Source organism: Cetorhinus maximus, chromosome 29 (assembly GCF_964194155.1).
Source record: "Cetorhinus maximus chromosome 29, sCetMax3.hap1.1, whole genome shotgun sequence".
NCBI classification, from domain to species: domain Eukaryota; kingdom Metazoa; phylum Chordata; class Chondrichthyes; order Lamniformes; family Cetorhinidae; genus Cetorhinus; species Cetorhinus maximus.
The window spans coordinates 21,341,027-21,366,901 of record NC_135907.1 but is presented as its reverse complement, the minus strand read 5'-3'; the positions used below and the strand labels follow the sequence as shown (position 1 = coordinate 21,366,901).

At 47.2% G+C, this 25,875-nt stretch overlaps 1 protein-coding gene across 1 annotated transcript; it reads right to left on the bottom strand.

Annotated features, from left to right (window-relative positions):
* Positions 1-1,316: 1,316 nt before the first annotated feature.
* Positions 1,317-21,126, bottom strand: LOC144669421 (ferritin, lower subunit-like). The gene is made up of 4 exons (XM_078531835.1): positions 20,955-21,126; positions 15,543-15,689; positions 3,053-3,178; positions 1,317-1,647 (listed from the first exon to the last, which is right to left on the bottom strand). Exons 1-4 carry the CDS (start codon positions 21,057-21,059, stop codon positions 1,498-1,500), a joined length of 528 nt encoding a protein of 175 aa, XP_078387961.1. The 5' UTR covers positions 21,060-21,126; the 3' UTR covers positions 1,317-1,497.
* Between the last annotated feature and the right edge of the window lie 4,749 nt (positions 21,127-25,875).

Here is a 25,875-nt window from a genome sequence, read left to right as displayed (position 1 = left end):
GACAGCTGGGGGCAGGCTGGGTTTAATTGCTCTTCATTCCTGATCTGGAATCTTGTTCCCAATGTCTGGAAACCCCGTCGTTGAGGCGGCACTTGTGAATCTGTTTCGTAACTAGTTAAAACAAAACAAACGAACAATAATGTCCAACTCTGCCATTGAATTACCATCGATAAAATAGAAACTCAATTGTTATGGGGATTGTTTCCCAAGGCGTTTTATTGTACTCTGTGAGGACTTTGGTTTTCTCTTGGTTCTTTCACACTGGGGCATTCCCTCCACCCCAGCCCCATGATGGCTGCTGTGTACCTTCCTCAGCTGGAACCTTTGGGTGCCCAAATCACCCTTGGGTGGCAGCAGTCACATAGAGACATAGGAGCAGGGATGGGTCATTTAGCTCCTCAAACCTGCTCCGCCATTCAATATGAGCATGGCTGATCCTCCATCTCAATGCCATACCCCAATCTCTCCCCATACCCCTCGAAGCCTTTGGAGTCCAGAAGTCTATTTATTTCCTCCTTAGATATATTCACTGACTCGACCTCCCCAGCTCTCTGTGGTAGAGAATTCCACAGGCTCACCACCCTCTGAGGCAAGACGTTTCTCCCCTTCTCAGTCCTAAATGAGATTGTCCACATGTCAGGTGATAACAAACAGCCTGGCGAATCTCCTCTGTCAACTCTGCCAGCCAGCCAGCTGCCCGAAATGGGTTGAAAGGGGCAATTCAGGAGGGGAAGAGGGTGGCTTGTCTGGGCATCATGGGTTTGCAAGGGAGATAAGTCCAGGACAGCAGCGTCCCAGACTGGGAGCACCCCTGAACCTGCTAACGAGTGTTTGACATTTAACCTTCTTACACAAACTTAGCACCGTAATTTAATTCCCATCTGAGCCTTGAACTCCCCAACTGAATAAATTCCAGTAAAACGACTGCTTGGGAATATCTATTCCAAACGCCGTGTGTGTGTGTGTGCTCCATCTGAAGGCAGGGCCCTGGCTTATCTTCTGCCGATGCTTCACCCTGAGCGGTTTCGCCATTGCCTTCCACTCTCAGGGGAAGGGTGAGGAGGCAGGTCCCAAGGCTACCTCAGCCAGAACGGGAATCGAACCCACGCTGTTGGCATTATTCCAAACCACGTGCTAGCCAACCTATCTAACCGGCCCCTATTTAAAACGTAAAGTAAGAAAGGCTTATAGAAATTAAATTTGACAGTCTTGTGAGGCACGGATCACCGCAATCAGTCTTGAGGTGTGAGGGAGATAACAGGTCCTGAACGGACAAAAAAAAAGGAAACGCCCATTAAATCCATACAGCCAGCTCCTTTTCTGTAAAGTCATTTATTACTTAATATCGGCAATCTTGCTCCTGGGACTAACATTTCCCTCCAGTTCACATTTCTTTACCAACCTGGACATTCAGTGTAAAACATTTTGGCTCTCCGCCCTGCCCATGAGGGAGGGAGGTTACAGAGAGAGACCCGGCGTTCTCACAGTCAAACCCCTTCACGCGAGGGTGTGCTTATTCACCAGGTATTCGCCCATGCCGCTCATCTGCCCCTTGCTCAACTTCTTGAGGGTTGTGACGTGATCCCCCAGCTCCTTCATGATTTCCACGCTGCTCGTCAAGAAATTGGATTCAAGGAAACCACGCATCTGAAAACCAAGTTGTAAACACACTCACCATTTGCCCACAATTATTACAATTTAACAAAAAAAAAATACACAGAATGAGTTAACTATCAGTGATGGAGTCCATGACTCAGTATCTGTCAGCTATGGAGTCTGTTTTCCAGTGGGTGTTTGCTGCTCGGACCTGGGGTCAGGTGGTCCGTCTTCGGGCACCATCTCGGCAGCATTAGCTCACAGGCCTTCGAGTTAGTAAACCTGTTTTTAACAGGAGCTCTGCCTGTAAGTCCACTGCCTCAGGTTTCAACCTTCCACAGAAAATCTGGACTACCCTCAATTGCTTGAGGACGGGCCAGGGGAAGGTGTGTGGTCAAGTGGGACATGAGGAACGGCTGAAGTGGTGAGCGTGGCCGTCCAAGTCAGGCTATCGCCCACTTACTGAACTCCTGACTGAGAGATCCACTCCTGGTGGCATCGCAGCCATTCACACCGCAAAAGCTAGAAGCCATTTAAATAGATTGTTAACCCCGACATCGAACTATGACTGCTTCATAAGCCATAGGAAATATATATAGTAATGGAAACTGTGTCAGTATCCGGTCAGTGGTTGCTGTTAGTGGGAGTTTGCTGTGCACGTATTGGCTACCACATGAGCCTCCATAACAGCAGTGACCACAGTTCAAAAGTACTTTGGTAGTTTGAGGCTCATGAGGCCTAGATGCCTAAAGGGACAGGTTAGAATTTTTTTCACGTCAAGTCGTGTTAGAATATGGAATACGTTACCTTAACTGCCTTTTGAAGCTGATTTGATCATTGTTAAAGAGGGAGTTAGAGAAGAATGTCAACTCACCAAGGCTCCTTAGGCAGCACCTTCCAAACCCACGACCACTACCATCTAGGACAAGGGCAGCAGACACATGGGAACACCACTACCTGGAAGTTCCCCTCCAAGTCACTCACCATCCTGACTTGGAAATATATCGCCGTTCCTTCACTGTCGCTGGGTCAAAATCCTGGAACTCCATTCCTAACAGCACTGTGGGTGTACCTACACCACAGGGACTGCAGCGGTTCAAGAAGGCAGCTCACCATCATCTTCTCAAGGGCAATTAGGGATGGGCAATAAATGCCGGGCCCAGCCAGCGATGCCCACATCCCGTGAAAGAATTTTAAAAAAGATTGGGGTGTGCTGAACATGTGAAAGGGGCCAAATAAAAGCAACTTAATTCCTCTTTCTCTTGTCAAGCTCAAATATAGTTAATAAGTTTTACTTGCCATCGGCAGTGATCTCCCACCTGAGAGTCACAGTCTGTCATGTGATAGTTCCTGGACCACCTTCCGCTCTCTCTGGTTAGCGGTTAATGGTGGTAATGCTAACCCAGCATTCCCAGTGGCAGGGAAAGGATTCTAGAGACAACAGAATGAAAACTACCTGAGGGTCCTGCTTATCGGAAGCCAGGTGATGCAGGTCTAGGAGAGACTGGTTGATGATTTTCTGTAATTCGAGTGCGTACTGAGTGGCTTCCAGCCCGTTCCTCCACTCTTGCCTTTCTGGTTTCTGTGGAAGTAAAAGGCTGGAACTGAGATCTCGCTCTGGAGCATTCTAGCCCCTCCTGTCAGTGCAACCGTGGGCTGGATTCGAGTGGGGTGAGGGAGGCGCAATGGGAAGCGTGTGGTCTGCTCGCTCCCACGCCCGCTGTCTCAGCTCGGTGAGCCAGGCAGCAGACGGCTGATGAGCGTCCGCCCGGTGTGTGATGTGCCATATTATCTGCATTGGCTGGGAGGGAGGGAGCTCCGCGGCCAATCGGGTACCTAGGCAGGGACGTCAGGCGGGAGGGTGGTTAGGCCATGAAGCCGGGCGTTAAGGCCCCCTGCCCTCTCTCTCTCTCCTTATTTGCAACGTCAGCCTAAAGACGGTGAAAAAATAAACGCGGCGAACATCCAAGTGCTGCCACCTCCATCGGGGGCAGGATTTTCGGATCGCCAGGCGGGGGTGGAGGGCGGGGGGCAGGGACGGAGGGTGGAGGTGGAGGGCGGAGGGCGGGGGCGGAGGCAGAGGGCGGAGGTGGGGGGTGGAGGGCGGAGGGCGGAGGGCGGGGCGGAGGGCGGAGGGTGGAGGTGGAGGGCGGCGGGCGGAGGCGAAGGGTGAGGGGCGGAGGGGGTGGGGTGGAGGGCAGGAGTGGAGGGCAGAGGGCGGAGGCGGAGGGCGGGGGGGCGGAGGGCGGAGGGCGGAGGAGGAGGCGGAGGGCGGAGGCGAAGGGTGGGGGGCGGAGGGGGTGGGGTGAAGGGCGGGAGTGGAGGGTGGAGGGCGGAGGTGGAGGGCGGAGGGTGGACGGCGGCGGGCGGAAGGCGGAGGGGAAGGGTGGGGGGCGGAGGGGGTGGGGTGGAGGGGGTGGGGTGGAGGGCGGGAGTGGAGGGCGGAGGGCGGAGGTGAAGGATGGGGGGCGGAGGGGGTGGAGGGCGGGAGTGGAGGGCGGAGGGCGGAGGCGAAGGATGGGGGCGGAGGGGGTGGGGTGGAGGGCGGGAGTGGAGGGCAGGGGGTGGAGGTTGGGGGGTGGGGTCGGAGGTGAAGGGTGGGGGGTCGGAGGGCGGGGGTGGAGGGTGGGGGCGGAGGGTGGAGGGCGGGGATGGGGGTGGGGGCTGATGTCAGTGCGGGTGCCGGGGGGGGTGAGAATGCGGAATGAAACCTCCCTCAGGGAAGCTGCCGCGTTTTAAACCAATAAAAGCTTTTAAAATTCCGGAAAAAGCGTCCAGATGTTGGACTCAGCCACATTAACAAGCAGATTTGAAAAATTCTGGCCAAACGCTATTTTTTTTTCACATTTAACAACAGAAACCTCAAAAATCCCAAGGCTGCCTGGCCGATTTGTAACACTGGATGAGCAGCGAAAAATCCAGGTTAATTAACACATTAAATGGCCTTAATCGGCCTCTTAACCGTCGGCGGGCGTGCTGCCAACTCTCGCACAGGTCCCGCCAAACGAAATATCGCCCAATGTCCCCGCGCGCCGAGCGGGAAGTCCTGTCCCAGCAGGTTCTGCTGCCCCATGAGGCCATGGCCCTGTTGGTGGGCCTTCTCCCCGGCCCCTGGTTCACCTCCTCGAACCCGCTCCAAATCGCTCCCAACGTCCTCCCCGTCGGAATATCAAACAATGGAGTGGGCACCGAGGAGACGCAGCCACAACTGGGTCTCTGACAAACTCAATTTTCAAACTCAACGCAAACTGGAGGAACAGCACCTCATCTTCCGACTAGGCACTTTACAGCCTTCCGGACTGAATGTTGAGTTCAACAACTTTAGATCATGAACTCTCTCCTCCATCCCCACCCCCTTTCCGTTTCTTCCCCCTCCTTTTTGTTTTTTCCAATAATTTATATATATTTTTATTTTCCCACCTATTTCCATTATTTTTAAATGTATTTCCATCCATTGTTTTATCTCTACCTTTTAGCCTTTTTCGATTCCTTCACCCCACCCCACCCCCACTAGGGCTATCTGTACCTTGCTCGTCCTGCTTTCTACCCTTAATTAGCACATTCATTAGATAATATCACCACCTTCAACACCTCTTTGTCCTTTTGTCTGTGACATCTTTTTGTTATCTCCACCTATCACTGGCCCTCTATCCAGCTCTACCTGTCCCACTCCCCCCCCTTAAACCAGCTTATATTTCACCCCTTTCCTATTTTTACTTAGTTCTGTTGAAGGGTCATGAGGGACTCGAAACGTTAACTGTGTTCCTCTCCGCCGATGCTGCCAGACCTGCTGAGTTTTTCCAGGTATTTCTGTTTTTGTTTTTGTTTTCAATTTTCAAAATGGCGGCAGGGCTTGCGATTTTGGCACCCTCCACGTGCGGGGTGACGTTGGAACGCCGAAGCGATGTGGTCAGGCTGTATTTTACAAAAGCGTGGGGGGGTTTGGGAGTGGCGGGGGAGGGTGGGGGTGGTGGGGGTGGTGGGGGCAGCGGGAGGGGTGGGGGTGTTGGGAGGTGGGGGCAGATGGTGGGGGGGCCTGTTCAATTTGTGACTGCAAACTCCAGCCTGCATCGCCCGGTGGGATTGCGAGCTGCAGCAGAGGAGAGAGGGGGTGCTGGGCACTGCCCATTTCACCCCATCTCCAATCCACTCAACTCCTGGGGTGGAACTTGGCTTTCCACCAGACTCGCACGGTTCCTGCTTTGTTTCCAGGGCCGAATCAGAAGCTGGGGCGGGTGGGGTGGCTAATTCACGCTCCCTGTTCTCGCAATGCGGTGAACACGGGCAACAACAACAACAATAGCTTGCATTCATATAGCACCTTTCACGTAGGCAGGCGCGTCACGGGAGCAACTACCGAACAAACTTTGACACGTGAGGAGATGTTGGGACAGGCGACCGACAACTGGGTCAGAGATGTTGGTTTGAAGAAATGTTCCACAGGGGAAGAGAGAGAGGGAGAGGGAGAGGGGGAACGGGTTTGGGAAGGGAATTCCAGAGTTTGCAGCCAAGGCAGCTGAAGGCACGGCTGCCGATGGTGGAATGATGAAACTCGGGTAGATTCGCACAGAGAGCTTGGAGGCTGGTCCAGCTGAAGATTACAGACGGTGGGGAGAGGGGCGGTGACCACGGGAGGTTTTGAAAAGTAGGCTGACGGTTTTCAAATCAAGGCCGCTTTCATTGATCGAGCCCACCATTAGAAGGTGTGAGTGCACACGCACACACACACACGCACACACACACACACACACATCCACGCAACTGAGTCATTTGCTACTGAATTCCCCTTCTCCATCCCAGGGGCTTGGAAAATACTTGTATTATTTCTGTCAGTGTTCTGGCTGAGGTCCTCTATCTCGGCACAAACATAGGGGAAGTACAATAAGGAAGAATTCAAAGGGGCAGGCGTGCAAATGACGTGCAGCATTTAACCTGCATACCACAAGGAGGCAAATCTGTCCCCATGAAAGCCTTAAAGGTGAATGTCTATTCAGTGCACTGTTAGGGGAGGAGACACCAACATAGCTGTCATATGCTGTCAGACATGGCTTCACGGGTACCTGTCAAGCCCGTGTGTCAGAGAGCTGTGGAGTCATATCCCACTTCAGAGATTCGAGCACATAATCTAGGCTGGCACTCCCAGTGCAGCACTGAAGGAGAGCTGAGCAGCGGGAGGTGCCGTCTTTCGAATGAAGTCGTGAGTTGCAAATAATCCCTGCGTCACAATTCAAAGGAGAGCAGGGGAGTTCTCCTGGGTGTTCCTGTCAAAAATTTATCCCCCAAGCAACATCACAGAAGCAGATTGTAACAACAAGAACTTATATTTATATAGCACCTTCAATGCAATGAAACTCCCAAGGTGCTCTCACAGGAGGATATTAAAACAAAGTGTGACACCGAGTCATATAGGGAGATATTAGTTCAGATGGTCAAGAGTCTGGCCAAAGAGTTAGGTTTTAAGGAGTGTCTTAAAGGAGGAAATAGAGGCGGGGAGGCAGCGAGGCGTGGGGAGGGAATTCCAGAGTTTAGGACCCAGGCAGCCTCCAATGGTGGAGCGATTAAAATCGGGGATGCTCAAGAGGCCAGAATTAGACGAGTGTAGTTACATCTCAGAAGGTCGTGAGGGTGGGGGAGGTTCCAGAGGTAGTGAGGGCCAAGGCCGTGGAGGGACTTGAAAACAAGGATGAGATTTTTAAAATCAAAGTGATGCTTGACTGGTTGACTGGGAGTCAATGTGGATTAGCGAGGGCCAGGGTGATGGGTGAACGGGATTTGGTTTGAATTAGGACACGGGTGTTTTGGTGACCTGAAGTTTACCTGGTCATCACATTGGCTGCTTGTGGGAGCTTGCTGTGCACAAATCGGCTGCCGCGTTTCCTACACTACAACAGTCGCTACACTTCGAAAGTAATTCATTAGCTGTAAAGTGCTTTGGGACATTCTGAGGTTGCAAAAGGTGCTATTTAAATGCAAGACTTTCTTTCAGTATTTAACCCTCAACCAACATCTAAACAGATGATAACTTCATTATACCATTGCTATTTGTGGGAGCTTGCTGTGTGCAAATTGGCAGCTGTGTTTCCTACAGTGCAACATTGGCTATGCTTCAAAAGAACCTAATTGGCTGTAAAGTGCTTTGGGGGTGGATATGATTGAACGGATCCTTTGCAAAATTAACAATCCATTGCTACCTAGTGGTAAGTATGGTGAACTGTAGGACTCAAGACAATTACTCAGTAATCTGGGCTTGTGTTGCTCAATGGAAATTTCTGGCTAGCCGTACACACACAGCCCAATGTACTTCACATGTGTACGATTACACAAACATCTGCCACCACTCGGCAAACTAAGGAAGTGAAACACTCAACATTCAAAAAAGCCTCGCCCACTCTTGCACTTTGTTCATCAATAGATGCAAACAAAGGTTAAAGTTCATCTGCGCCAAGTGATCATCGGCACTGAGATCATGTGACCAACAGCAGTGTCTACAACTCATCATTTATTTAGTAGTCAGAAACGCAGTTAGCTCAATCTGGATTCACAGTTAGCCACACGTGAATAGTGACTGACACACTGGACAATGCGGGTGTAGGAGTAAAGGGGGTGCATCTCCATAAAACCTGAAATAGTTTCTAGTTAACAACTGTATCTGCACAAAAAATAAATTTGCATTTATAAAGTGATTTTCACGACCACCGGACATCTCAACTTGCTTTTGCCAATGAGGCACTTTTGAAGTTTACGACTGTTGTAATGTACCGATGTTAATCCAGCTCCCTATCACTGTCACTCAGTAAATTCTCCCACCCAGTGACTACATTGCTGACTATACTTATGTTCATCCAGCACATAAAAAGGAACTTAATTCTCATCACAAAAACAAAAATACCTGGAAAAACTCAGCAGGTCTGACAGCATCTGCGGAGAGGAGCACAGCTAACGTTTCGAGTCCGAATGACTCTTCAACAGAACCTGTTAACGTTTCGAGTCCGTATGACTCTTCAACAGAACCTGTTCTGTTGAAGAGTCATACGGACTCGAAACGTTAACTGTGCTCCTCTCCGCAGATGTTGTCAGACCTGCTGAGCTTTTTCCAGGTATTTTTGTTCTTGTTTTGGATTTCCAGCATCCGCAGTTTTTTAGCTTTTAACTTAATTCTCATCCTCTGTTTTCAAATCCCTCTTGCTCCCCTCCCCTCCCTATCTCTGTAATCTCCTCCAGCTCTACAACCCTCCAAGATATCTATACTCCTCCAATTCTGGCCTCTTGCACATCCCCGATTTCAATCATGTCATCATTGGCAGCTGTGCCTTCAGCCTGGGTCCTAAGCTCTGGAATTGCCCCTCTTTTCTCCTTTAAGAAGCTTCTTAAAAACCAACTCTCTGACCAAGCTTTTGATCACTGTAGTAATATGGTTTTATTTAGTCTGTAATGTATCTTTAAGTATAATACTTGTTAGGCAAGATCACATGATTTGTAGTAACCAATAGGAGAGTAACGCGGGCTACCTCAACAGTAAGTGTAGGGATAATGTTGGAGTTGAAAGCACACGTGTAGTTGCTGCTGAGTAAATTGTAAATAAACTTAACGTTTCCACCCAAGAAGTGTCTGCAGATCAACTCTATCATTAATGGCACAACCTGGCCACCCTACAACAAACTGGCGATGAGGATAAAACAGGATTGAACAGAAGAAATCAAGTTAGAAAGAAATCGGCACTGTACCTCACCCAGTGATTGTGAGTAGCAAGCTCCATTAGAATTGAAGAAGTTATCCTCTCTCAAAATGCCACAATTTGGGAGAATTGATCCTTTTGAACCTGCCACAGGCGATTGGTCTCAATACATGGAATGCCTCACATTCTTTTTTCAAGCGAACAAGGTTATGGGGGAAGAGAAGAAGCGAGTGATCCTCTTGAGTACTTGTGGGAATAAAGCCTACAGCTTGATTCGAAGTTTGATGGCACCCAGTGCCCCGATTCGAAGAATTTCAACGAATTGGTGGACCTCATGAAGGGTCATTTTCAACCCAAGCCCTCAGTCACAATGCAGAGGTTCAGGTTTAATTTGCGAAATAGAGCCCCGGGTGAGACAATTGCATGTTATGTGGAAAATTTGAAGCAGCTAACAGAACATTGCGAGTTCAGTACGACTCTGAACAACATACTCAGAGATCATTTAGTGAGGAGGATAGCCGTAAACTGCAGGAGGATATCAACAGACTGGCCAGGTGGGCAGAGCAGTGGCAAATGGAATTCAACACGGAAAAGTGTGAGGTAATGCGCTTGGGAGGGCTAACAAGCCAAGGGATTACACAATGAATGGTAGGACCCTGAAAAGTACTGAAGATCTGAGGGACCTTGATGTGCACATCCACAGATCCCTGAATGTAGCAGGGCAGATAGGTAGGGTAGTTAAGAGGTCATATGGGATACTTGCCTTTATTAGCTGAGACATAGAATACAAGAGCAGGGATGTTACGCTGGAACTGTATAAAACACTGGTTAGGCCACAACTGGAGTACTGCGTGCAGTTCTGGTCACCACACTATAGGAAGGATGTGATTGCACTGGAGAGAGTGCAGAGGAGATTTACCAGGATGCTGCCTGGGCTGGAGGGTCTGAGCTATGAGGAAAGATTGGATAGGCTGGGGTTGTTTTCCTTGGAGCAACAAAGGTTGAGAGGGGACTTGATAGAGGTGTAAAAGATTATGAGGGACATAGATACAGTGAATATTCTACAGGAAGGCATTTTTTCCATTAGTAGAGGGGTCAATAACCAGGGGGCATAGATTTAAGGTAAGAGGTAGAAGGCTAAGAGGGGAGTTGAGAAGAAATGTTTTCACCCAGAGGGTGTTGGGAGTCTGGAACTCACTGCCTGAAAGAGTGGTTGAGTCAGAAACTCTCATAACATTTAATAAGTATTGGGATATTCACTTGTGTTGCCATAGCCTCCAGGGCTATGGGCCGAGGGCTGGAAAATGGGATTAGTGTAGTCAGATCTTTGTTGACTGGCGCGGACACGATGGGCTGAATGGCCTCCTTCTGTGCTGTAAACGTCTATGAGCCAATTTCGTGTGTGGTGTGAAAGAGGACGCTATTCAGAAAAGATTATTGTCTGAAGAGAATCTGGATTGCAAAAAGGTGCTAGAGATAGCGCTGGACATGGAAAGCGCGGTAAGACATTCAAAAGCACAAAATGGCGCCGTCCTCTGCATTGGGCAGAAACCTCAACTGAAAGAGGTACGACAAAGCGAGAGTCCGCCGAGAAGCGGGAAACAGCCCCCGCTAGCCGAAGAATAAAGAAAAATAACTCAGCAGCAAAATTGAAGAATAATTTTAATAGAGGTGGAAACAAGCTGTCTTTTAACAATTGGCAGTTTAAAAAACTCAAATGCTACTATTGTCAAAGAAATGGACATATAATGAGACAGTGTAAGGAAAGTTTGAAGCAGGCTTAAACAAAAGAAGAAGCCCAATGAAATCTACAATGTAGAAAAGCCTGAAACAACAAATTCAAACATTTACTCATTGTTTAATCTGAAAGTTGGAAAGACAGAACCAATATTTGTCACAGTGAAAGTAAACCTGTTAGAATGGAAGTGGACATGGGAACTTCCACTACAGTAACTGGGGAACAGACCTTCAGATATTTAAATAATGGTGAACATCAATTAAGTTTAGAAGAAACAGACACCGGACTAAAAACATATTCGGGTGAAGACATTCAAGTAAAAGGCATAAACAGAGTAACTGTCCATTATGGAAGCCAATCCACAAAGCTACCCTTGATGGTGGTAGCAGGTGAAGGGCCAAGCCCCCTGGGGCAAAATTGGTTAAAGGGGATTAAGTTAGAATGGGTTGAAATTTTCCAGTTGAGAGCAAGTGGGCTATCAGAGCTACTTAGGAAGTATGCCTCCATCTTTAAGGACGAACTGGGGAAAATCCAGGGCCTGCCGGCCAAGATTCATGTGGATCCAGAAGCAACCCCTCACTTCATGAAGGTGAGACCGGTGCCATACACACTGTGAGAAAAAGCCAACATTGAACTGAACAGACCAGAGAAACTGGGTGTTATACAACCTGTTCAACTCTCAAAATGAGCAGCGCCCATAGTCCCCATCCTTAAACCCAACCAAAGCGTTCGAATTTGTGGAGACTACAAACTGATGGTTAATAAAGTTGCTAAGCTAGACAGACACTCCATTCTAAGAATCGAAGACCTATATGCCCAGCTGGCAGGAGGGACAACCTACACGAAGCTTGACATGAGTCCTGCTTATCAACAAATAGAATTGGATAATGCCTCCCGGGAATTTGTCACAATTAATACCCATAAAGGGTTGTACCAGTATACACGATTGCCTTTCAGTGTCTCCTCAGCTTGTGCCATCTTTCAGAGAACAATGGAAGGCTTTACTGCAGGGACTACCCCAGGCTGTAGTCTATTTAGACGATGTAGTGGTGACAGGATTCACTGAAAAAGAGCATTTGGTGAACTTAGAAATCTTAAAACGTTCCTTGAAAGTTGGAATGTGCTTAAGAAAAGAAAAGTGCACATTCTAAGCGAGGTAGATAATCTATTTGGGTCACCGGGTAGATTCACAGGGCCTCCACCCAGTTGAGGAGAAAGCGAGAGCCATAAGAGAGGCACCTGATCCAAAGAACACCTCAGAGCTCAAATCATTCCTGGGAATGAGCAACTATTATAGGTGGTTCTTACCCAATTTGTCGACAGTGCTGCCCCCCTGCATTCTCTACTCAAAAAGAATAAACGTTGGTCTCGGGAGGCGCCCCAGAAAGAAGCTTTCATAAAGGTGAAACAATTGTTGCACTTGTCCAATCTATTAGTGCATTATGACCAGATGAAAGAATTGGTGCTGACGTGTGACGCATATCCCTACGGAGTGGGAGCAGTGCTCTCTCATTGGAACAGCCAATTGGTTACGTATCAAGAACGTGGAAAAGGGAGACTCACAGATAGAAAAAGGCGGCCTGTCTGTCATCTTTGGTGTCAAGAAATTTCACCAGTACATACACAGTCACCATTTTACAATCAGTTCAGACCATAAACCATTGCTAGGATTGTTTAGTCAGGACAAGGCTATACCACCCACAGCGTCATTAAGAATACAAGGATGGGCTTTAATTCTGGCAGCATACGAATACACTTTTGTACATAGGCCTGGCAATCAAATCGCAAACGCTGATGCCCTCAGTCGTTTGCATTTACAAGAAAATGATGAAAATGTCCCAATTCCACAGGAACTTGTTTTACTGTTAAATTTCTTAGATTCCTCGTCAGTATGCGCTCGACAGATCAGAGACTGGAGAAGTTGGGACCCAGTCTTATCTCAAGTACGAGAACAAGTGCTACATGGTTGGTCACAGGAGCTCGTATCTGATGAAACGAAACTGTACTTCAACAGAAGACATGAAATAACCAGCCAGGATGGCATCTTATTGTGTGGAGCGTGACTGATAGTTAGTCCAAAGGGAAGGGAAGCACTTATAACTACACAGTGCCCATCCGAGAATTTCTTGAATGAAGACCATAGCACACAGCGATCTATGGTGGCCTGGGATGGATGATGAAATAGAGAGTTTAGTAAAGCACTGTGTGCAATGTCAGCAGCTGCAAAAGTTGCCAATGACAGCTCCATTACACCCATGTGAGTAGCTGGGTAGACGCTGGGTGCAGTTACACATTGACCACGTTGGACCTTTCCTGGGAGCAATGCTTCTGCTCATTGTCAATGCCCATTCAATGAAGTGAAGTCACCAATGTCGGCTGCTACAATTGAGTTTCGCCATTCACGGACTATGTCATGAAGCTATTAATGTATATAATATTATTGGAAAATATTTTTCTTTTAAAATAGAGGTTTAGTCTGTGGGTGTGTCTCAATTGGATTAAAGCCAGCCTGTCTGGGTGCTTTGATGTGTACTAGTTTTGAAGTGTAAGAGAGGTAGAGTGTATTTGCATTTTGTTGAACAGAGCATTCAAGAAGGGGAGTGAATTCTGGCACCTAGCTAGCAGAGACCAAGCAATGTTTATATTGCTAATAAAATTGGTACTACGAAAGGGGTTTTATTGTTAGAAAAGGTGGAGTCTAAAGGGGCTGGTAATACAATGAGAATTTACATTCAATGAGATGTGCTAGGTACAAGGAAAGCAGCTTTGTGTATGCAGGGCAGAGACAATGTAAGGCTAAAGCAGCTGTAAGCCTACAATGGTCACTACAGGAACCAAAGTGAAAGGAACCTCATTTTGAATTTGTAAGGTGAAAATGCTTTGCCTGGTGTCTGGTTAAGTCTATGGGTTGCTGTTACCTTAGTGGAGATTAGTTTGAGAATTTGTTAAAAGTTATGATAGTAGTAATTTGTAACCGTGTGTATATATTTAACTTGTATAAATTAATAAATGTCTCATGTATTTGATATAAAAATTCCCGAGAACTGGTGGTCTGATTCCTGAATTTAGAGCTGCATCTCAAACATACAAAAATGAAAATATAGGTTATGACAGTTGTTTAAAGTTTCCCTCTGGGATTTTTAAATAACTCAGATTTACCAACTGCTGGGTCACAATAGACTACCAGAAGTAGTCGTTTCCGATAATGGCATGGCATTTACGAGGGCTGAGTTTCAACAGTTTATCAGCCTCAATGGTATCACTCGTGTGAAAACTGCACCACACCTTCCTCAAACAGACTGTCCGACAGGGTGGTTCAAACATTCAAGGCAGGCATGGAAAAGCTAACTGGCGAGACCTTGGCAACCACGCTAGCACGCTTTCTTTTTCATTACAGGACCACCCCTCACACAACAACAGGTGTCACACCTGCGGAGTTATTGTTGCAACGCTGTCTCAGGACGAGATTGAGCTTAATAATGCTGAATTTAGAGGGGAAGGTGGAAAGGAGTCAGGGACGCCAGAAAACTAGACACAACTGGCATAGTCGCAAGAGGAAATTTACCGTGGGAGAGACGGCATACGTGAAAAATTTCAGGAAAGGACCAAAGTGGTTACCGGGTGAAATAAGTGCGGTGACTGGACCTCTATCTTACCACGTGGAGGTGGAAGGCCGGAACATCCATAAACATGTGGACCATTTAAGTCAGAGAGAGACATGGTTCCACCAGCGATCATGACCGGGTCTGCGTTTTCTCTTGATGATACTCAACCCAGGACTGACATGTCTGATGTTCCTGTAAGAGTTGAGGATACAGAGCTGCAAGTGCCCACCGAAGCACCTGATGTTCAGGCAACTCTGGAAAAGGAGGTTCCTGACAAAGAATCTGAAGTTGTGGAGTGTGCGACGTTCCACACGTGCCAGGAAACCACCTGCAAGGCTGAACTTGTAAATTCCTCACCCCGTGTAAATATTATGTTGTCTTGAAAAATATGTGCTTGTAAATATATGTATAGCTGAGTTAAAGGGGGAGGAATGTAGTAATTATGGTTTTATTAGGTGTGTAATGTATCTTTAAGAATAATACCTGTTATGCAAGATCACATGATCTGTAGTAACCAATAGGAGAGTAGCAGTCAGTGTAGAGATAGAGTTGGAGTTGAAAGCACACGTGTAGTTGCTGCTGAGTTTATTGTAAATAAACTTAATGCTTCCACCCAAGAAGTGTCTGCAGATCAACCCTATCATTCATAGCACAACCTGGCCACCCAACAACAAAACACCTTTCCTGGTATCTCTTTAAGTGGTTCAATTTCTGTTTGACGATTGCTCCTATTTTGCCGCTTTAAAGTGCTATATAAATGCAGGCTGTTCTTCATGTTGTGGCTCATTGTTGAAACAATCTGGAGCGCAATTCTCTGGGTGTAAGAGAAGCAGAAGAAACGGTTGCCTCGTGTCCCATTTAGGCACGAGAGAGAAGGGGAGGGAAAGGAGGAAATGTGTTTCCACGGTGTTCAAAATGTTCCGCTAACCTCGATACTCTCCAGCTGGATTCGACCCCCTCTTTCCTTCTGATATTTGATCAGCTCTTCAGCATGCTCACGTTCGACTTCCGACAACTTGTGGAAAAACTTTGCAAAGTTCTCCAGCGCAACATCATCCCGTTCGAAATAGAAAGACTGAGAGAAAAAAAAAAACACACAATAAACCCTTTCAACAAATCCATCTAGGGGTCAGATGCAGGGGTCACACGCAGCTTTAATAACAAGATGGGCCACTTCCTAAAATTTAGTCAAAAATGCAATATTTTTTATTAAATGCAATGTTACAAGCCACTCGCCATCCTGGCTTGGAATTATATCGCTGTCCTTTCCACTGTCCCTGGGTGAAACTCCCTCCCTAACAGCGCTGTGGGTGCACCTACACCACATGGACTGCAGCGGTTCAACAAGGCAGCTCACCACCACCTTCTCAAGGGCAATTAGGGATGGGCAATAAATGCTGCCCTAGCCAGCGGCGCCCATGTCCCATAAAAGAATTTAATAAAGGCTATTCGACTGGGAAATAACAGAGCAAAATTGTGACCTGTTGTCACCAGAAATCTGCACACACACTCACATGCAGATGTATACACACATTACACATGCAAGCAGACACATATACAAACACACACACACATACACACACAATAGACATACACATGCAAACATGTATTCACATGCGTGCACACACATAAATACATCTGCATGCACAAAGCACACGAGCACACTTGTGCACCATATACATGTTGTTATGACCAGGTGAGGGTGGGGCCAAAGGGCTCCCCTTGTTTGATCACAACAGGTTTGCTTGTTTTCGATTAGGATATCCTTGCCAATTTAGTGTACTTAACTGTTTATGTGCTGTGATCATAAAATAATCAATCGGACAGGTTTTCATGAGTTTAACCAAGAAAGGGGACGGGAAATACAGGACTGAAGGTGTTGTATCTGAATGCACGCAGTATACGAAATAAGGTAAATGAGCTTGTGGCGCAGATTGAAATTGGCAGGTATGATGTGGTGGGCATCACGGAGACATAGCTGCAAGGGGATCAGGACTGGGAGCTAAATATCCAAGGATATACATCCTATCGAAAAGATAGGCAGGTTGGCAGAGGGGGTGGGGTTGCTTTGTTAGTAAGAAATGAAATTAAATCGATAACAAGAAATGACGTAGGGTCAGATGATGTAGAATCTGTGTGGGTAGAGTTGAGGAATCGCAAAGGTTAAAAAACCATAATGGGAGTTATGTACAGGCCTCCGAACAGTAGTCAGGATGTGGGGCACAAGATACACCAGGAGAAAGGCTTGTAAGAAAGGCAAGGTTACAGTGATCATGGGGGATTTCAATATGCAGGTAGACTGGGAAAATCAGGTTGGTAGTGGATCCCAAGAAAAGGAATTTGTACAATGTCTACGAGATGGTTTTTTGGAGCAGCTTGTGTTGGAGCCCACTAGGGAACAGGCAATTCTAGATTTAGTGATGTGTAATGAGGCAGATTTGATAAGGGAGCTTAAGGTGAAGGAACCCTTAGGAGGAAGTGACCATAATATGATAGAATTTACCCTGTAATTTGAGAGGAAAAAGCTGGAATCAGATGTAACGGTATTACAGTTGAATAAAGGCAACTACAAAGGCATGAGGGAGGAGCTGGCCAGAATTGACTGGGAGATGAGCCTAGCAGGAAAGACAGTGGAACAGCAATGGCAGGAGTTTCTGGGAGTAATTTGGGAGACACAGCAAAAATTCATCCCTAGGAAGAAGAAGCATACTAAAGGGAGGACGAGGCAACCATGGCTGATAAGGGAAGTCAGGCACAGCATAAAAGCTAAAGAGAAAGCATACAATGTGGCGAAGAGTAGTGGGAAACCAGGGGATTGGGAAGCCTACAAAGACCAACAGAGGACAACTAAAAAAGAAAAAAGGAGGGAGAAGATTAAATAAGAGGGTAAACTAGCCAGTAATATAAAAGAAGATTGCAAGAGTTTTTTTAGATATATAAAGGGTAAGAGAGAGGCAAAAGTGGACATTGGGCCGCTGGAAAATGACACTGGAGAAGTAGTAGTGGGGAACAAAGAAATGGTGGAGGAACTGAATAGGTACTTTGCGTCAGTCTTCACGGTGGAAGACACAAGTAACATCCCCAAAGTTCAAGAGAGTTGGGGGCAGAGGTGAGTATGGTGGCCATTACCAAGGAGAAGGTGCTAGGAAAACTGAAAGGTCTGAAGGTGGATAAATCAACTGGACCAGATGGATTACACACCAGAGTTCTGAAGGAGATAGCTGAAGAGATAGTGGAGGCGTTACTGGTGATTTTTCAGGAATCACTGGAGTCAGGGAGGGTCCCAGAGGACTGGAAAATCGCTAATGTAACCCCACTGTTTAAGAAGGGAGTGAGGCAAAAGACGGGAAATTACAGGCCGATTAGCCTGACCTCGGTCGTTGGTAAGATTTTAGAGTCCATTATTAAGGATGAGATTTCAGAATACTTGGAAGTGCATGGTAAAATAGGGCAAAGTCAGCATGGTTTCATCAAGGGGAGGTCATGCCTGACAAATCTGTTAGAATTCTTTGAGGAAGTAACAAGTAGGTTAGACAAAGGAGAGCCAATGGATGTTATCTACTTGGACTTCCAGAAGGCCTTTGACAAGGTGCCGCACAAGAGGCTGCTCAATAAGATAAGAGCCCATGGTGTTAGAGGCAAGGTACTAGCATGGATAGAAAATTAGCTGTCTGGCAGGAGGCAGAGAGTGGGGATAAGGGGGTCCTTCTCAGGATGGCGGCCGGTGACTAGTGGAGTTCCGCAGGGGTCAGTGTTGGGTCCACAACTTTTCACTTTATACATTAATGATCTAGATGAAGGAACTGAGGGCATTCTGGCTAAGTTTGCAGATGATACAAAGATAGGTGGAGGGACAGGTAGCATTGAGGAGGTGGGGAGGCTGCAGAAGGATTTGGACAGGTTAGGAGAATGGGCAAAGAAGTGGCAGATGGAATACAACGTGGGGAAGTGTGAGGTCATGCACTTTGGTAGGAAGAATAGAGGCATAGACTATTTTCTAAATGGGGAGAGAATTCAGAAATCTGGAGTGCAAAGGGACTTGGAGTCCTAGTCCAGGATTCTCTTAAGGTTAACTTGCAGGTTGAATCAGTAGTTAGGAAGGCAAATGCAATGTTGGCATTTATTTTGAGAGGACTAGAATATAAAAGCAGGGATGTGCTGCTGAGGCTTTATAAGGCTCTGGTCAGACCACATTTAGAATATTGTGAGCAATTTTGGGCCCCATATCTCAGGAAGGATGTGCTGACCCTGGAGAGGGTCCAGAGGAGGTTAACGAGAACGATCCCAGGAATGAAAGGCTTAACATATGAGGAACGTTTGAGGACTCTGGGTCTATACTCAATGGAGTTTAGAAGGATGAGGAGGGATTTGATTGAAACCTACAGAATACTGAAAGGCCTGGATAGGGTGGACGTGGGGAAGATGTTTCCATTAGTAGGAGAGACTAGGACCCAAGGGCACAGCCTCAGAGTAAAGGGAAGACCTTTTAGGACAGAGATGAGGAGAAACTTCTTTAGCCAGAGAGTGGTGAATCTATGGAATTCATTGCCACAGAAGGCTGTGAAGGCCAGGTCATTGAGTGTATTTAAGACCGAGATAGATAGGTTCTTGATTGGTAAGGGGATCAAAGGTTACGGGGAGAAGGCGGGAGAATGGGGTTGAGAAACTTATCAGCCATGATTGAATGGTGGAGCAGACTCCATGGGCCGAATGGCCTAATGTCTGCTCCTATGTCTTATGGTCTTATGGTTATCAATTAACCCTACCTCATTGTACAATACCAGGACTAGTATAGCCTGCTCTCTGAAACAAAAACAGAATTACCTGGAAAAACTCAGCAGGTCTGGCAGCATCGGCGGAGAAGAAAAAAGTTGACGTTTTGAGTCCTCATGACCCTTCGGCAGAACTGAGTAAAGTTAGGAGAGGGGTGAAATATAAACTGGTTTAAGGTTGGGGTGGGTGGGTGGGTGGGGGGGGGGGGGGGGGGGGGGGTGGGTGGGGGGGGTGGGGTGGGGGGAGAGAAGTTGGGGGGGGTGTGGTTGTAGGGAAAAGCAAGCAGTGATAGGAGCAGATAATCAAAAGATGTCATAGACAAAAGGAACAAAGAGGTGTTGAAGGTGGTGATATTATCTAAGAAAATGTGCTAATTAAGAATGGATGGCAGGACACTCAAGGTACAGCTCTAATGGAGGTGGGGTGGAAAGACTGACGACAGGGTATTACAGTTATAGATTTAAAAATAATAGAAATAGGTGGGAAAAGAAAAATCTATATAAATTATTGGAAAAAACAAAAGGGAGATCCCCACCCCCTTTCCGTTTCTTCCCCTTCCCTTTTGTTTTTCCAATAATTTATATAGATTTTTCTTTTCCCACCTATTTCCATTATTTTTAAATCTATAACTGTAATACCCTGTCATCAGTCTTTCCACCCCACCTCCATTAGAGCTGTACCTTGAGTGTCCTGCCATCCATTCTTAATTAGCACATTTTCTTAGATAATATCACCACCTTCAACACCTCTTTGTTCCTTTTGTCTGTGACATCTTTTGATTATCTGCTCCTGTCACTGCTTGCTTATCCCTACAACCACACCACCCCCCCCAACTTCTCTCTCCCCCCCACCACCCACAACCTTAAACCAGTTTATATTTCACCCTTCTCCTAACTTTACTCAGTTCTGTTGAAGGGTCATGAGGACTCGAAACGTCAACTCTTTTCTTCTCCGCCGATGCTGCCAGACCTGCTGAGTTTTTCCAGGTAATTCTGTTTTTGTTTTGGATTTCCAGCATCCGCAGTAGTTTTTTTGTTTTTAGCCTGCTCTCTGGTTGTCTCCAGGACATGCTGTTCTAAGAAACTATCCTGAAAACATTCTGTGAACTCCTCATCTAGGCTATCTTTGCCCATCTGATGTTTCTAGGCTGTTTGGTAATCTGGTGGAGTTAAAGCCTCATCACACAAGGAGTCAGTGCCTTAAGACAGAATTCCGATCTTGTACAAGCACGTAACACGACTACATTACGACAGTGACCACACTTCAAAAATACTTCAGCGGCTGTAAAGCACTTTGGGACACCCTGAAGCCATGGAAGGCGCTATAGAAATACAACTTCTTCCTTTACACCATTCCTCCCTGTTAACTTAAGGCAGCAAAAGAAAAAAAGTTGATATTATCCTGAAAGCGAAATAAGTTAGCAGCAATATTTTACAACTTAGAATCACGAATAGGGGTTAAAAATCTAGAAAATAATGTTTAAAAATTCACGGGACAGTGTTGCATTTTGAAAGGCAAAGAGGTCACATTCTAATCTGCGTTAAGGTGATAAGAAGGAAGCTTTTACCATGGCAAGGTAGACGTATGAAGTGTAGTACTCGAGGCTGATGACTTTGTTGATGGCTGTCTCGCTGTCGGGGTGAAAGTTCTGTCTCACCTGAGACTGCATCATTCGCACAATAAGCTCTGCCTGCCACTTCGGTCAGTCACCACAGGAGACTGCCCGAGCTATCGGCAGGGGTGGGGTCAGGGAGCTCAGGACACACTCGGTTTATCATGTGCACACACAGTAAGGCGGAGGGAGGGTACAGAAGGCTTGGCTTGTTATCCGATCGCCAACGAGCCGCCCGGCTAGCTTACCGCAGGCGTGACTTGCCACATGCTTGAAGACCCCCCTTCTAATGTGGGAGCATCCGGGGTTAAGGGTCACGACAGGAGGCAAATCCCACGGATGCGATGAGGCTGTGTCGTTGTCCAGAGAGCAACTACCCTGGGGTAAATGAAGCTGCGGCTCAGCAGTTACGCGATGGGAGGTAATTTTCGGGAAAGACAATGGGAATGAAGTTCAGGCCCCACGGGTGAAGCGGGCAACTGACCTGATCCCATGTCAATTTCCCACCGGGCAAGTAAGTCCGAAAGAAAGGATTGCATTTCTATAGCACCCTTCGCAACCTCAGGATTTTCCAAAGCGCTTTACAAACCAGCGAAGTGCTTTCGAAGCGTAGTCACAGTTTTAAGGTAGGAAACGCGACAGCCAACTTGTGCACAGCAAGATCCCACAAACATCAACGTCATAATGACCACAACACCTGCTTTTGTGATGCTGGTCGAGGAATGATTATTGGCCAGAACACCAGGGAGTGGGGGGGAATCTCCCCTGTTCTCCCAAGTAGCTCCAAGGGATCTTTAGCGTCCTCCTGAGAGAGCAGATGGGGGCCTTGCATCGCTGACAGTGCAGCACTCCCTCAGTATGGCACTGGACTGTCAGCCTAGATTTTCGTGCTCAAGTCCTGGGCCTGAATCTTCGGGTCGGCCCTCGGGTGCGGGCCCCACTCGTCGATGCATAAAATGATGCGCGGTGACGCTGGGAGTGCGTCCCGATGTCACCGCGCGCCATTCCGATCTTCAGTTTGGCGGGCGCGCACTTGGAGTCGGCTGCACTCCCGCCAAACTGTCAAAGGCCTGTAAGGCCGTTAATAATCTAATTAAGCTGATTGTTGGGCTGTCTGTCCAGCCTTAAGGTTGGCGGGGAAGCAGGCAAAGAGCCCAGGCGGCCTTCGCATTCACTGTGAAGCATCATCCACGGGCAGGGTGAGGTTTCATGAAGTGTTTATAAATTAAATAAAATGTTTTATTAAAATTCATTGACATGTCCCAGCTCGTGTGACACTGTCACAGACGGGACGTGTCTGAATAATGTTTTTTGCCTTTCTTTCAATTCTTCATAATCAAAGTGCTCTCCCTGAGGCAGCTCCGTGCCTCGGGGAGATTTGTGCCCTCTTTCGTGCACATGTGCAAAAGAGCGTGGGCCCCGACTCTCCCTCCCCCTCCCCCTCCCCTCCTCCACCTGCACAGGGAGCGCTCAGCGCTCCTGGGTGCCCGTCACGCTGGGCGGGACTTAATCGGCCCGCCCACGTAGAATGGCGGCATTCAGCCGATCGCAGGCGGCAGTCAGCTGTTCACCCGCTCCCGCCCAGCCCACCCGACGGGGAGAAAATTCTCCCCCCTGGAGTTGGGCCACAATCCCCCAATGCAGTTGGCTCTTGTTGGGGTACAGTTCCACGAGGATGGACAACTCTCCGTTGTCTTTCGCAATTTGCTGTTCTTCTTTTGTGCGTAAGCACCGGCCACAGGGTCACCACAGCCGAGACCAGTGGTATTTTTACCTCGGGGGTCCCACACACACATGGCCACTTTCCCCCTTGGGTTCTCTCCCCTCCCTCGGAGACCGGGTGCAGACACGGACTGTAGCACCTCAACTAAGTCCCTAAGGCTGAGGCTCTCCAACTCAGCACAGCTTAGGGGTGGGGGTTCGAGCCCTCTGACCCTGTTTGGCTCCGATTTACACAGCGTTTACACTTTGGACAAACTATGATCAAAAGGTGGAATTTTCAGGGCAGGGCAGGAAGGGGTGAGAGGGCGTCGGACTAACTGGATGACTCTGCACTGAGGTTTCACAAGGGTAGTGCAGGGCTTCCCAAACTGTGGGTTGTGACCCCCGGTGGGGATGCGGGACAGGGGGACAGGGTGGGTGATGTGAAGTTTGGACTGAGAACAAACAGCTGCGAGGCCTCTTTAAATCCTTGCGATTTTTTTGGGCACTTGCCACTGATGCTGACGTCCTGCGATGTTGGTAGTGCAGGACTTGAGAGTATTGCTGAAAAAAAGAGACATGTTGAATCTTTTCCTCTTGCACTCATCAGGACACTTTGCAAGACTAGCTATACCAGAGAAAAACAACATCTTATACTGCAAAAGAAGAAAGTGCTGATTGGTTAGCAAGTGGACTTTAATTGGTAGGGGCGTTGCCATGGAGAATGCACCAATTTGAGCAGCAGGTGAAGCTAGCTGTTTCACGCTGCTGCTATGCAGTCACAACACGAGTGGTATTGGTCACTAACAGGCTGCTGCCATCAAGCCAAAAAGACGCTCTGCCTATCACACAATTGTGAAATGTGGTTTATGAATTTCAGTGCCAGTGTGATGCTGGGTAGGCCGTACGTTCCAAAGACTGGCGGATTGTATCAAACAGCTTGTCCCAGCCGCTGTTCGCAACAGGCAGGGTACAGACCCTACCCAACCAGCCCCTGTTTGCAAAACTCAACACACGGTGTCTAACATTAGACGCAATTCCACAATTGGACAACATTGGCTAAATAATCTTCAGGAGGCTAAGAATTACACTGACGACCAATTTAAGATTGTCAGTCACGCTCAACGGTGTGGCGCATTTGCGTATACTGGAAGCTACACATATCGATACACAGGGCCCTGTTCTATGCAGGCAGAGAGAACATGTACACTGTACATTGTGCCTGTTTCAGCTAAACAAAATAAGTGACAGCCATTCGCTGACTCATTCCTCAGTGCAATGCCTTGACTAATCAGGGTCAAGCTGCCTGGTTTAAATTTCAAACAATGCTTGGCAGTTAACTCAGTCACCATCAATTGGTGCATTCTCCATGGCAATGCTTCCACTAATCAGAGTCCATTAGCTAACCAATTCTCTTCTCATACAGTATAAATTGTTGTTTTTCCCTTATATTGGTATTCTTGTGATGTATCCTGATGAGTGCAAGAGGAAAAGCTTTCACATGTCTCTTTTTTCAGCAATAGTCAAAAAAATGGATGGGCTGAATGGTCTCCTTCTGTGGTGTACAATCCCATGATGCCAATGGGTATAGGAAATCGAGAACCAAGTGAGCTTAGCTATGATTTAAAGTTGCCGAGTCCCAGAGGACCATAGGCTGCTGAGATATTGCAGAGCTCTGAGATGAAGAGGGATCTGGGTGTCCTAGTGCATGAATCACAAAAAGCTAATATGCAGGTACAGCAAGTAATTAGTAAAGCTAATAGAATGTTATTGTTTATTGTGAGGGGAATTGAATATAAAAGTAGAGAAGTTATGCTTCAGTTATACAAGGCACTGGGAGATCATGTCTGGAACTGTGTACAGTACTGGTCTCCTTATTTAAGGAAAGATATAAATGCATTAGAAGCAGTTCAGAGAAACTTTACTAGACTAATACCAAGAATAGGCAGATTGTCTTATGAGGAAAGGTTAGGCTTGTATCCGCTGGAGTTTAGAAGAGTAAGATCAAAACATATAAGATCCTGAGGGGGTCTTGACAGGGTGGATGTGGAGAGGATGTTTCCTCTTGTGGGAGAATCTAGTACTAGGGGTCACTGTTTAAAAATAAGGGGTTGCCCATTGAAGACAGAGATGAGGAGAATTTTTTCTCTCTCAGAGGGCCGTGAGTCTTTGGAACTCTCTTCCTGAAAAGGCGGTGGAAGCAGAGTCTTTGAATATTTTTAAGGCAGAGGTGGATAGATTCTTGATAAACAAGGGGGGGGTGAAGGGTAGGTGGGAGGATACAGTCAGATCAGCCATTTACGAACATATGAGTTAGGAGCAGGAGTAGGCCTTTGAGCCTGCAGGCTCAAAGGCCTACTCCTGCTCCTAACTCATATGTTGGTAAATTCCACCAACACTGTTTGAGAAGTTGAATTCAGTTTGAAAAGGAATCAGGAAATAAATTAGCAGTTGTCAGGTATCCTTGTAGCTCTTGCTTTGTTGTACAAAATCAATAAACTCAGATGGTTTCATTCGGGAAGGAAATTAATCCTTACCCAGTCCGGCCTGTTATAATTTGCTGCTCATTCACTGAGCAATCTGGAGCCAATCTCTCCCTCACATCAGCTCATTCACAAAGCCCAGAGAACACAGCCATAGACTCGCTTTTCCTACCCCACACACACACAGATGGAAACCGGTTCTTTTATATGCTTAAGAATAATGCCCTAATCTTTCCCCAGTTAGTGACAGCTGCTTTCACTTACCACGAGAGCATGAACTTCACTGTGCCCAGTTTCAACATTAACATGGCCTATACATGATCGCACATCCATCCCAATGTGGTTGAATCTTAAATTCCCTCTCAAAGTGGTCAAATGAGCCACTCAGTTGTATCAAACCTTTATGGCTGAGGTAGACAGTCCGCTGCCACCTTCTGTGGGCACCTATATCACTCCTAACTCCCATCTTCACCCATCACCCATGTCCTCACTGCCCTACAGTTAAGCAACGCCTCAATGTTAAAACGCTTTCATGGTATTCTCATCTCTCTAATCTTCTCCAGCCCCGCTACCATCCAGAATCTCTGCGCTCCTCCTGTTCTGGCCTCTTGGGCATCCCCGATTTTAATTGTTCCACCGTTGGAGGCCGTGCCTTCAGTTGCCGAGGCCTTAGGATCTGGAACTCTCTTCCT

Bases quoted from the DNA above. Each gene is read 5' to 3' on its own strand.
- LOC144669421 (XM_078531835.1), bottom strand. From the start codon at position 21,059: ATGATGCAGTCTCAGGTGAGACAGAACTTTCACCCCGACAGCGAGACA. The intron at 15,690-20,954 runs GTAAAAGCTTCC...TTTTTCTCTCAG, and splicing joins CATACGTCTACCTTGCCATG to TCTTTCTATTTCGAACGGGA. The intron at 1,648-3,052 runs GTAGTTTTCATT...CTTGGTTTTCAG, and splicing joins CCGATAAGCAGGACCCTCAG to ATGCGTGGTTTCCTTGAATC.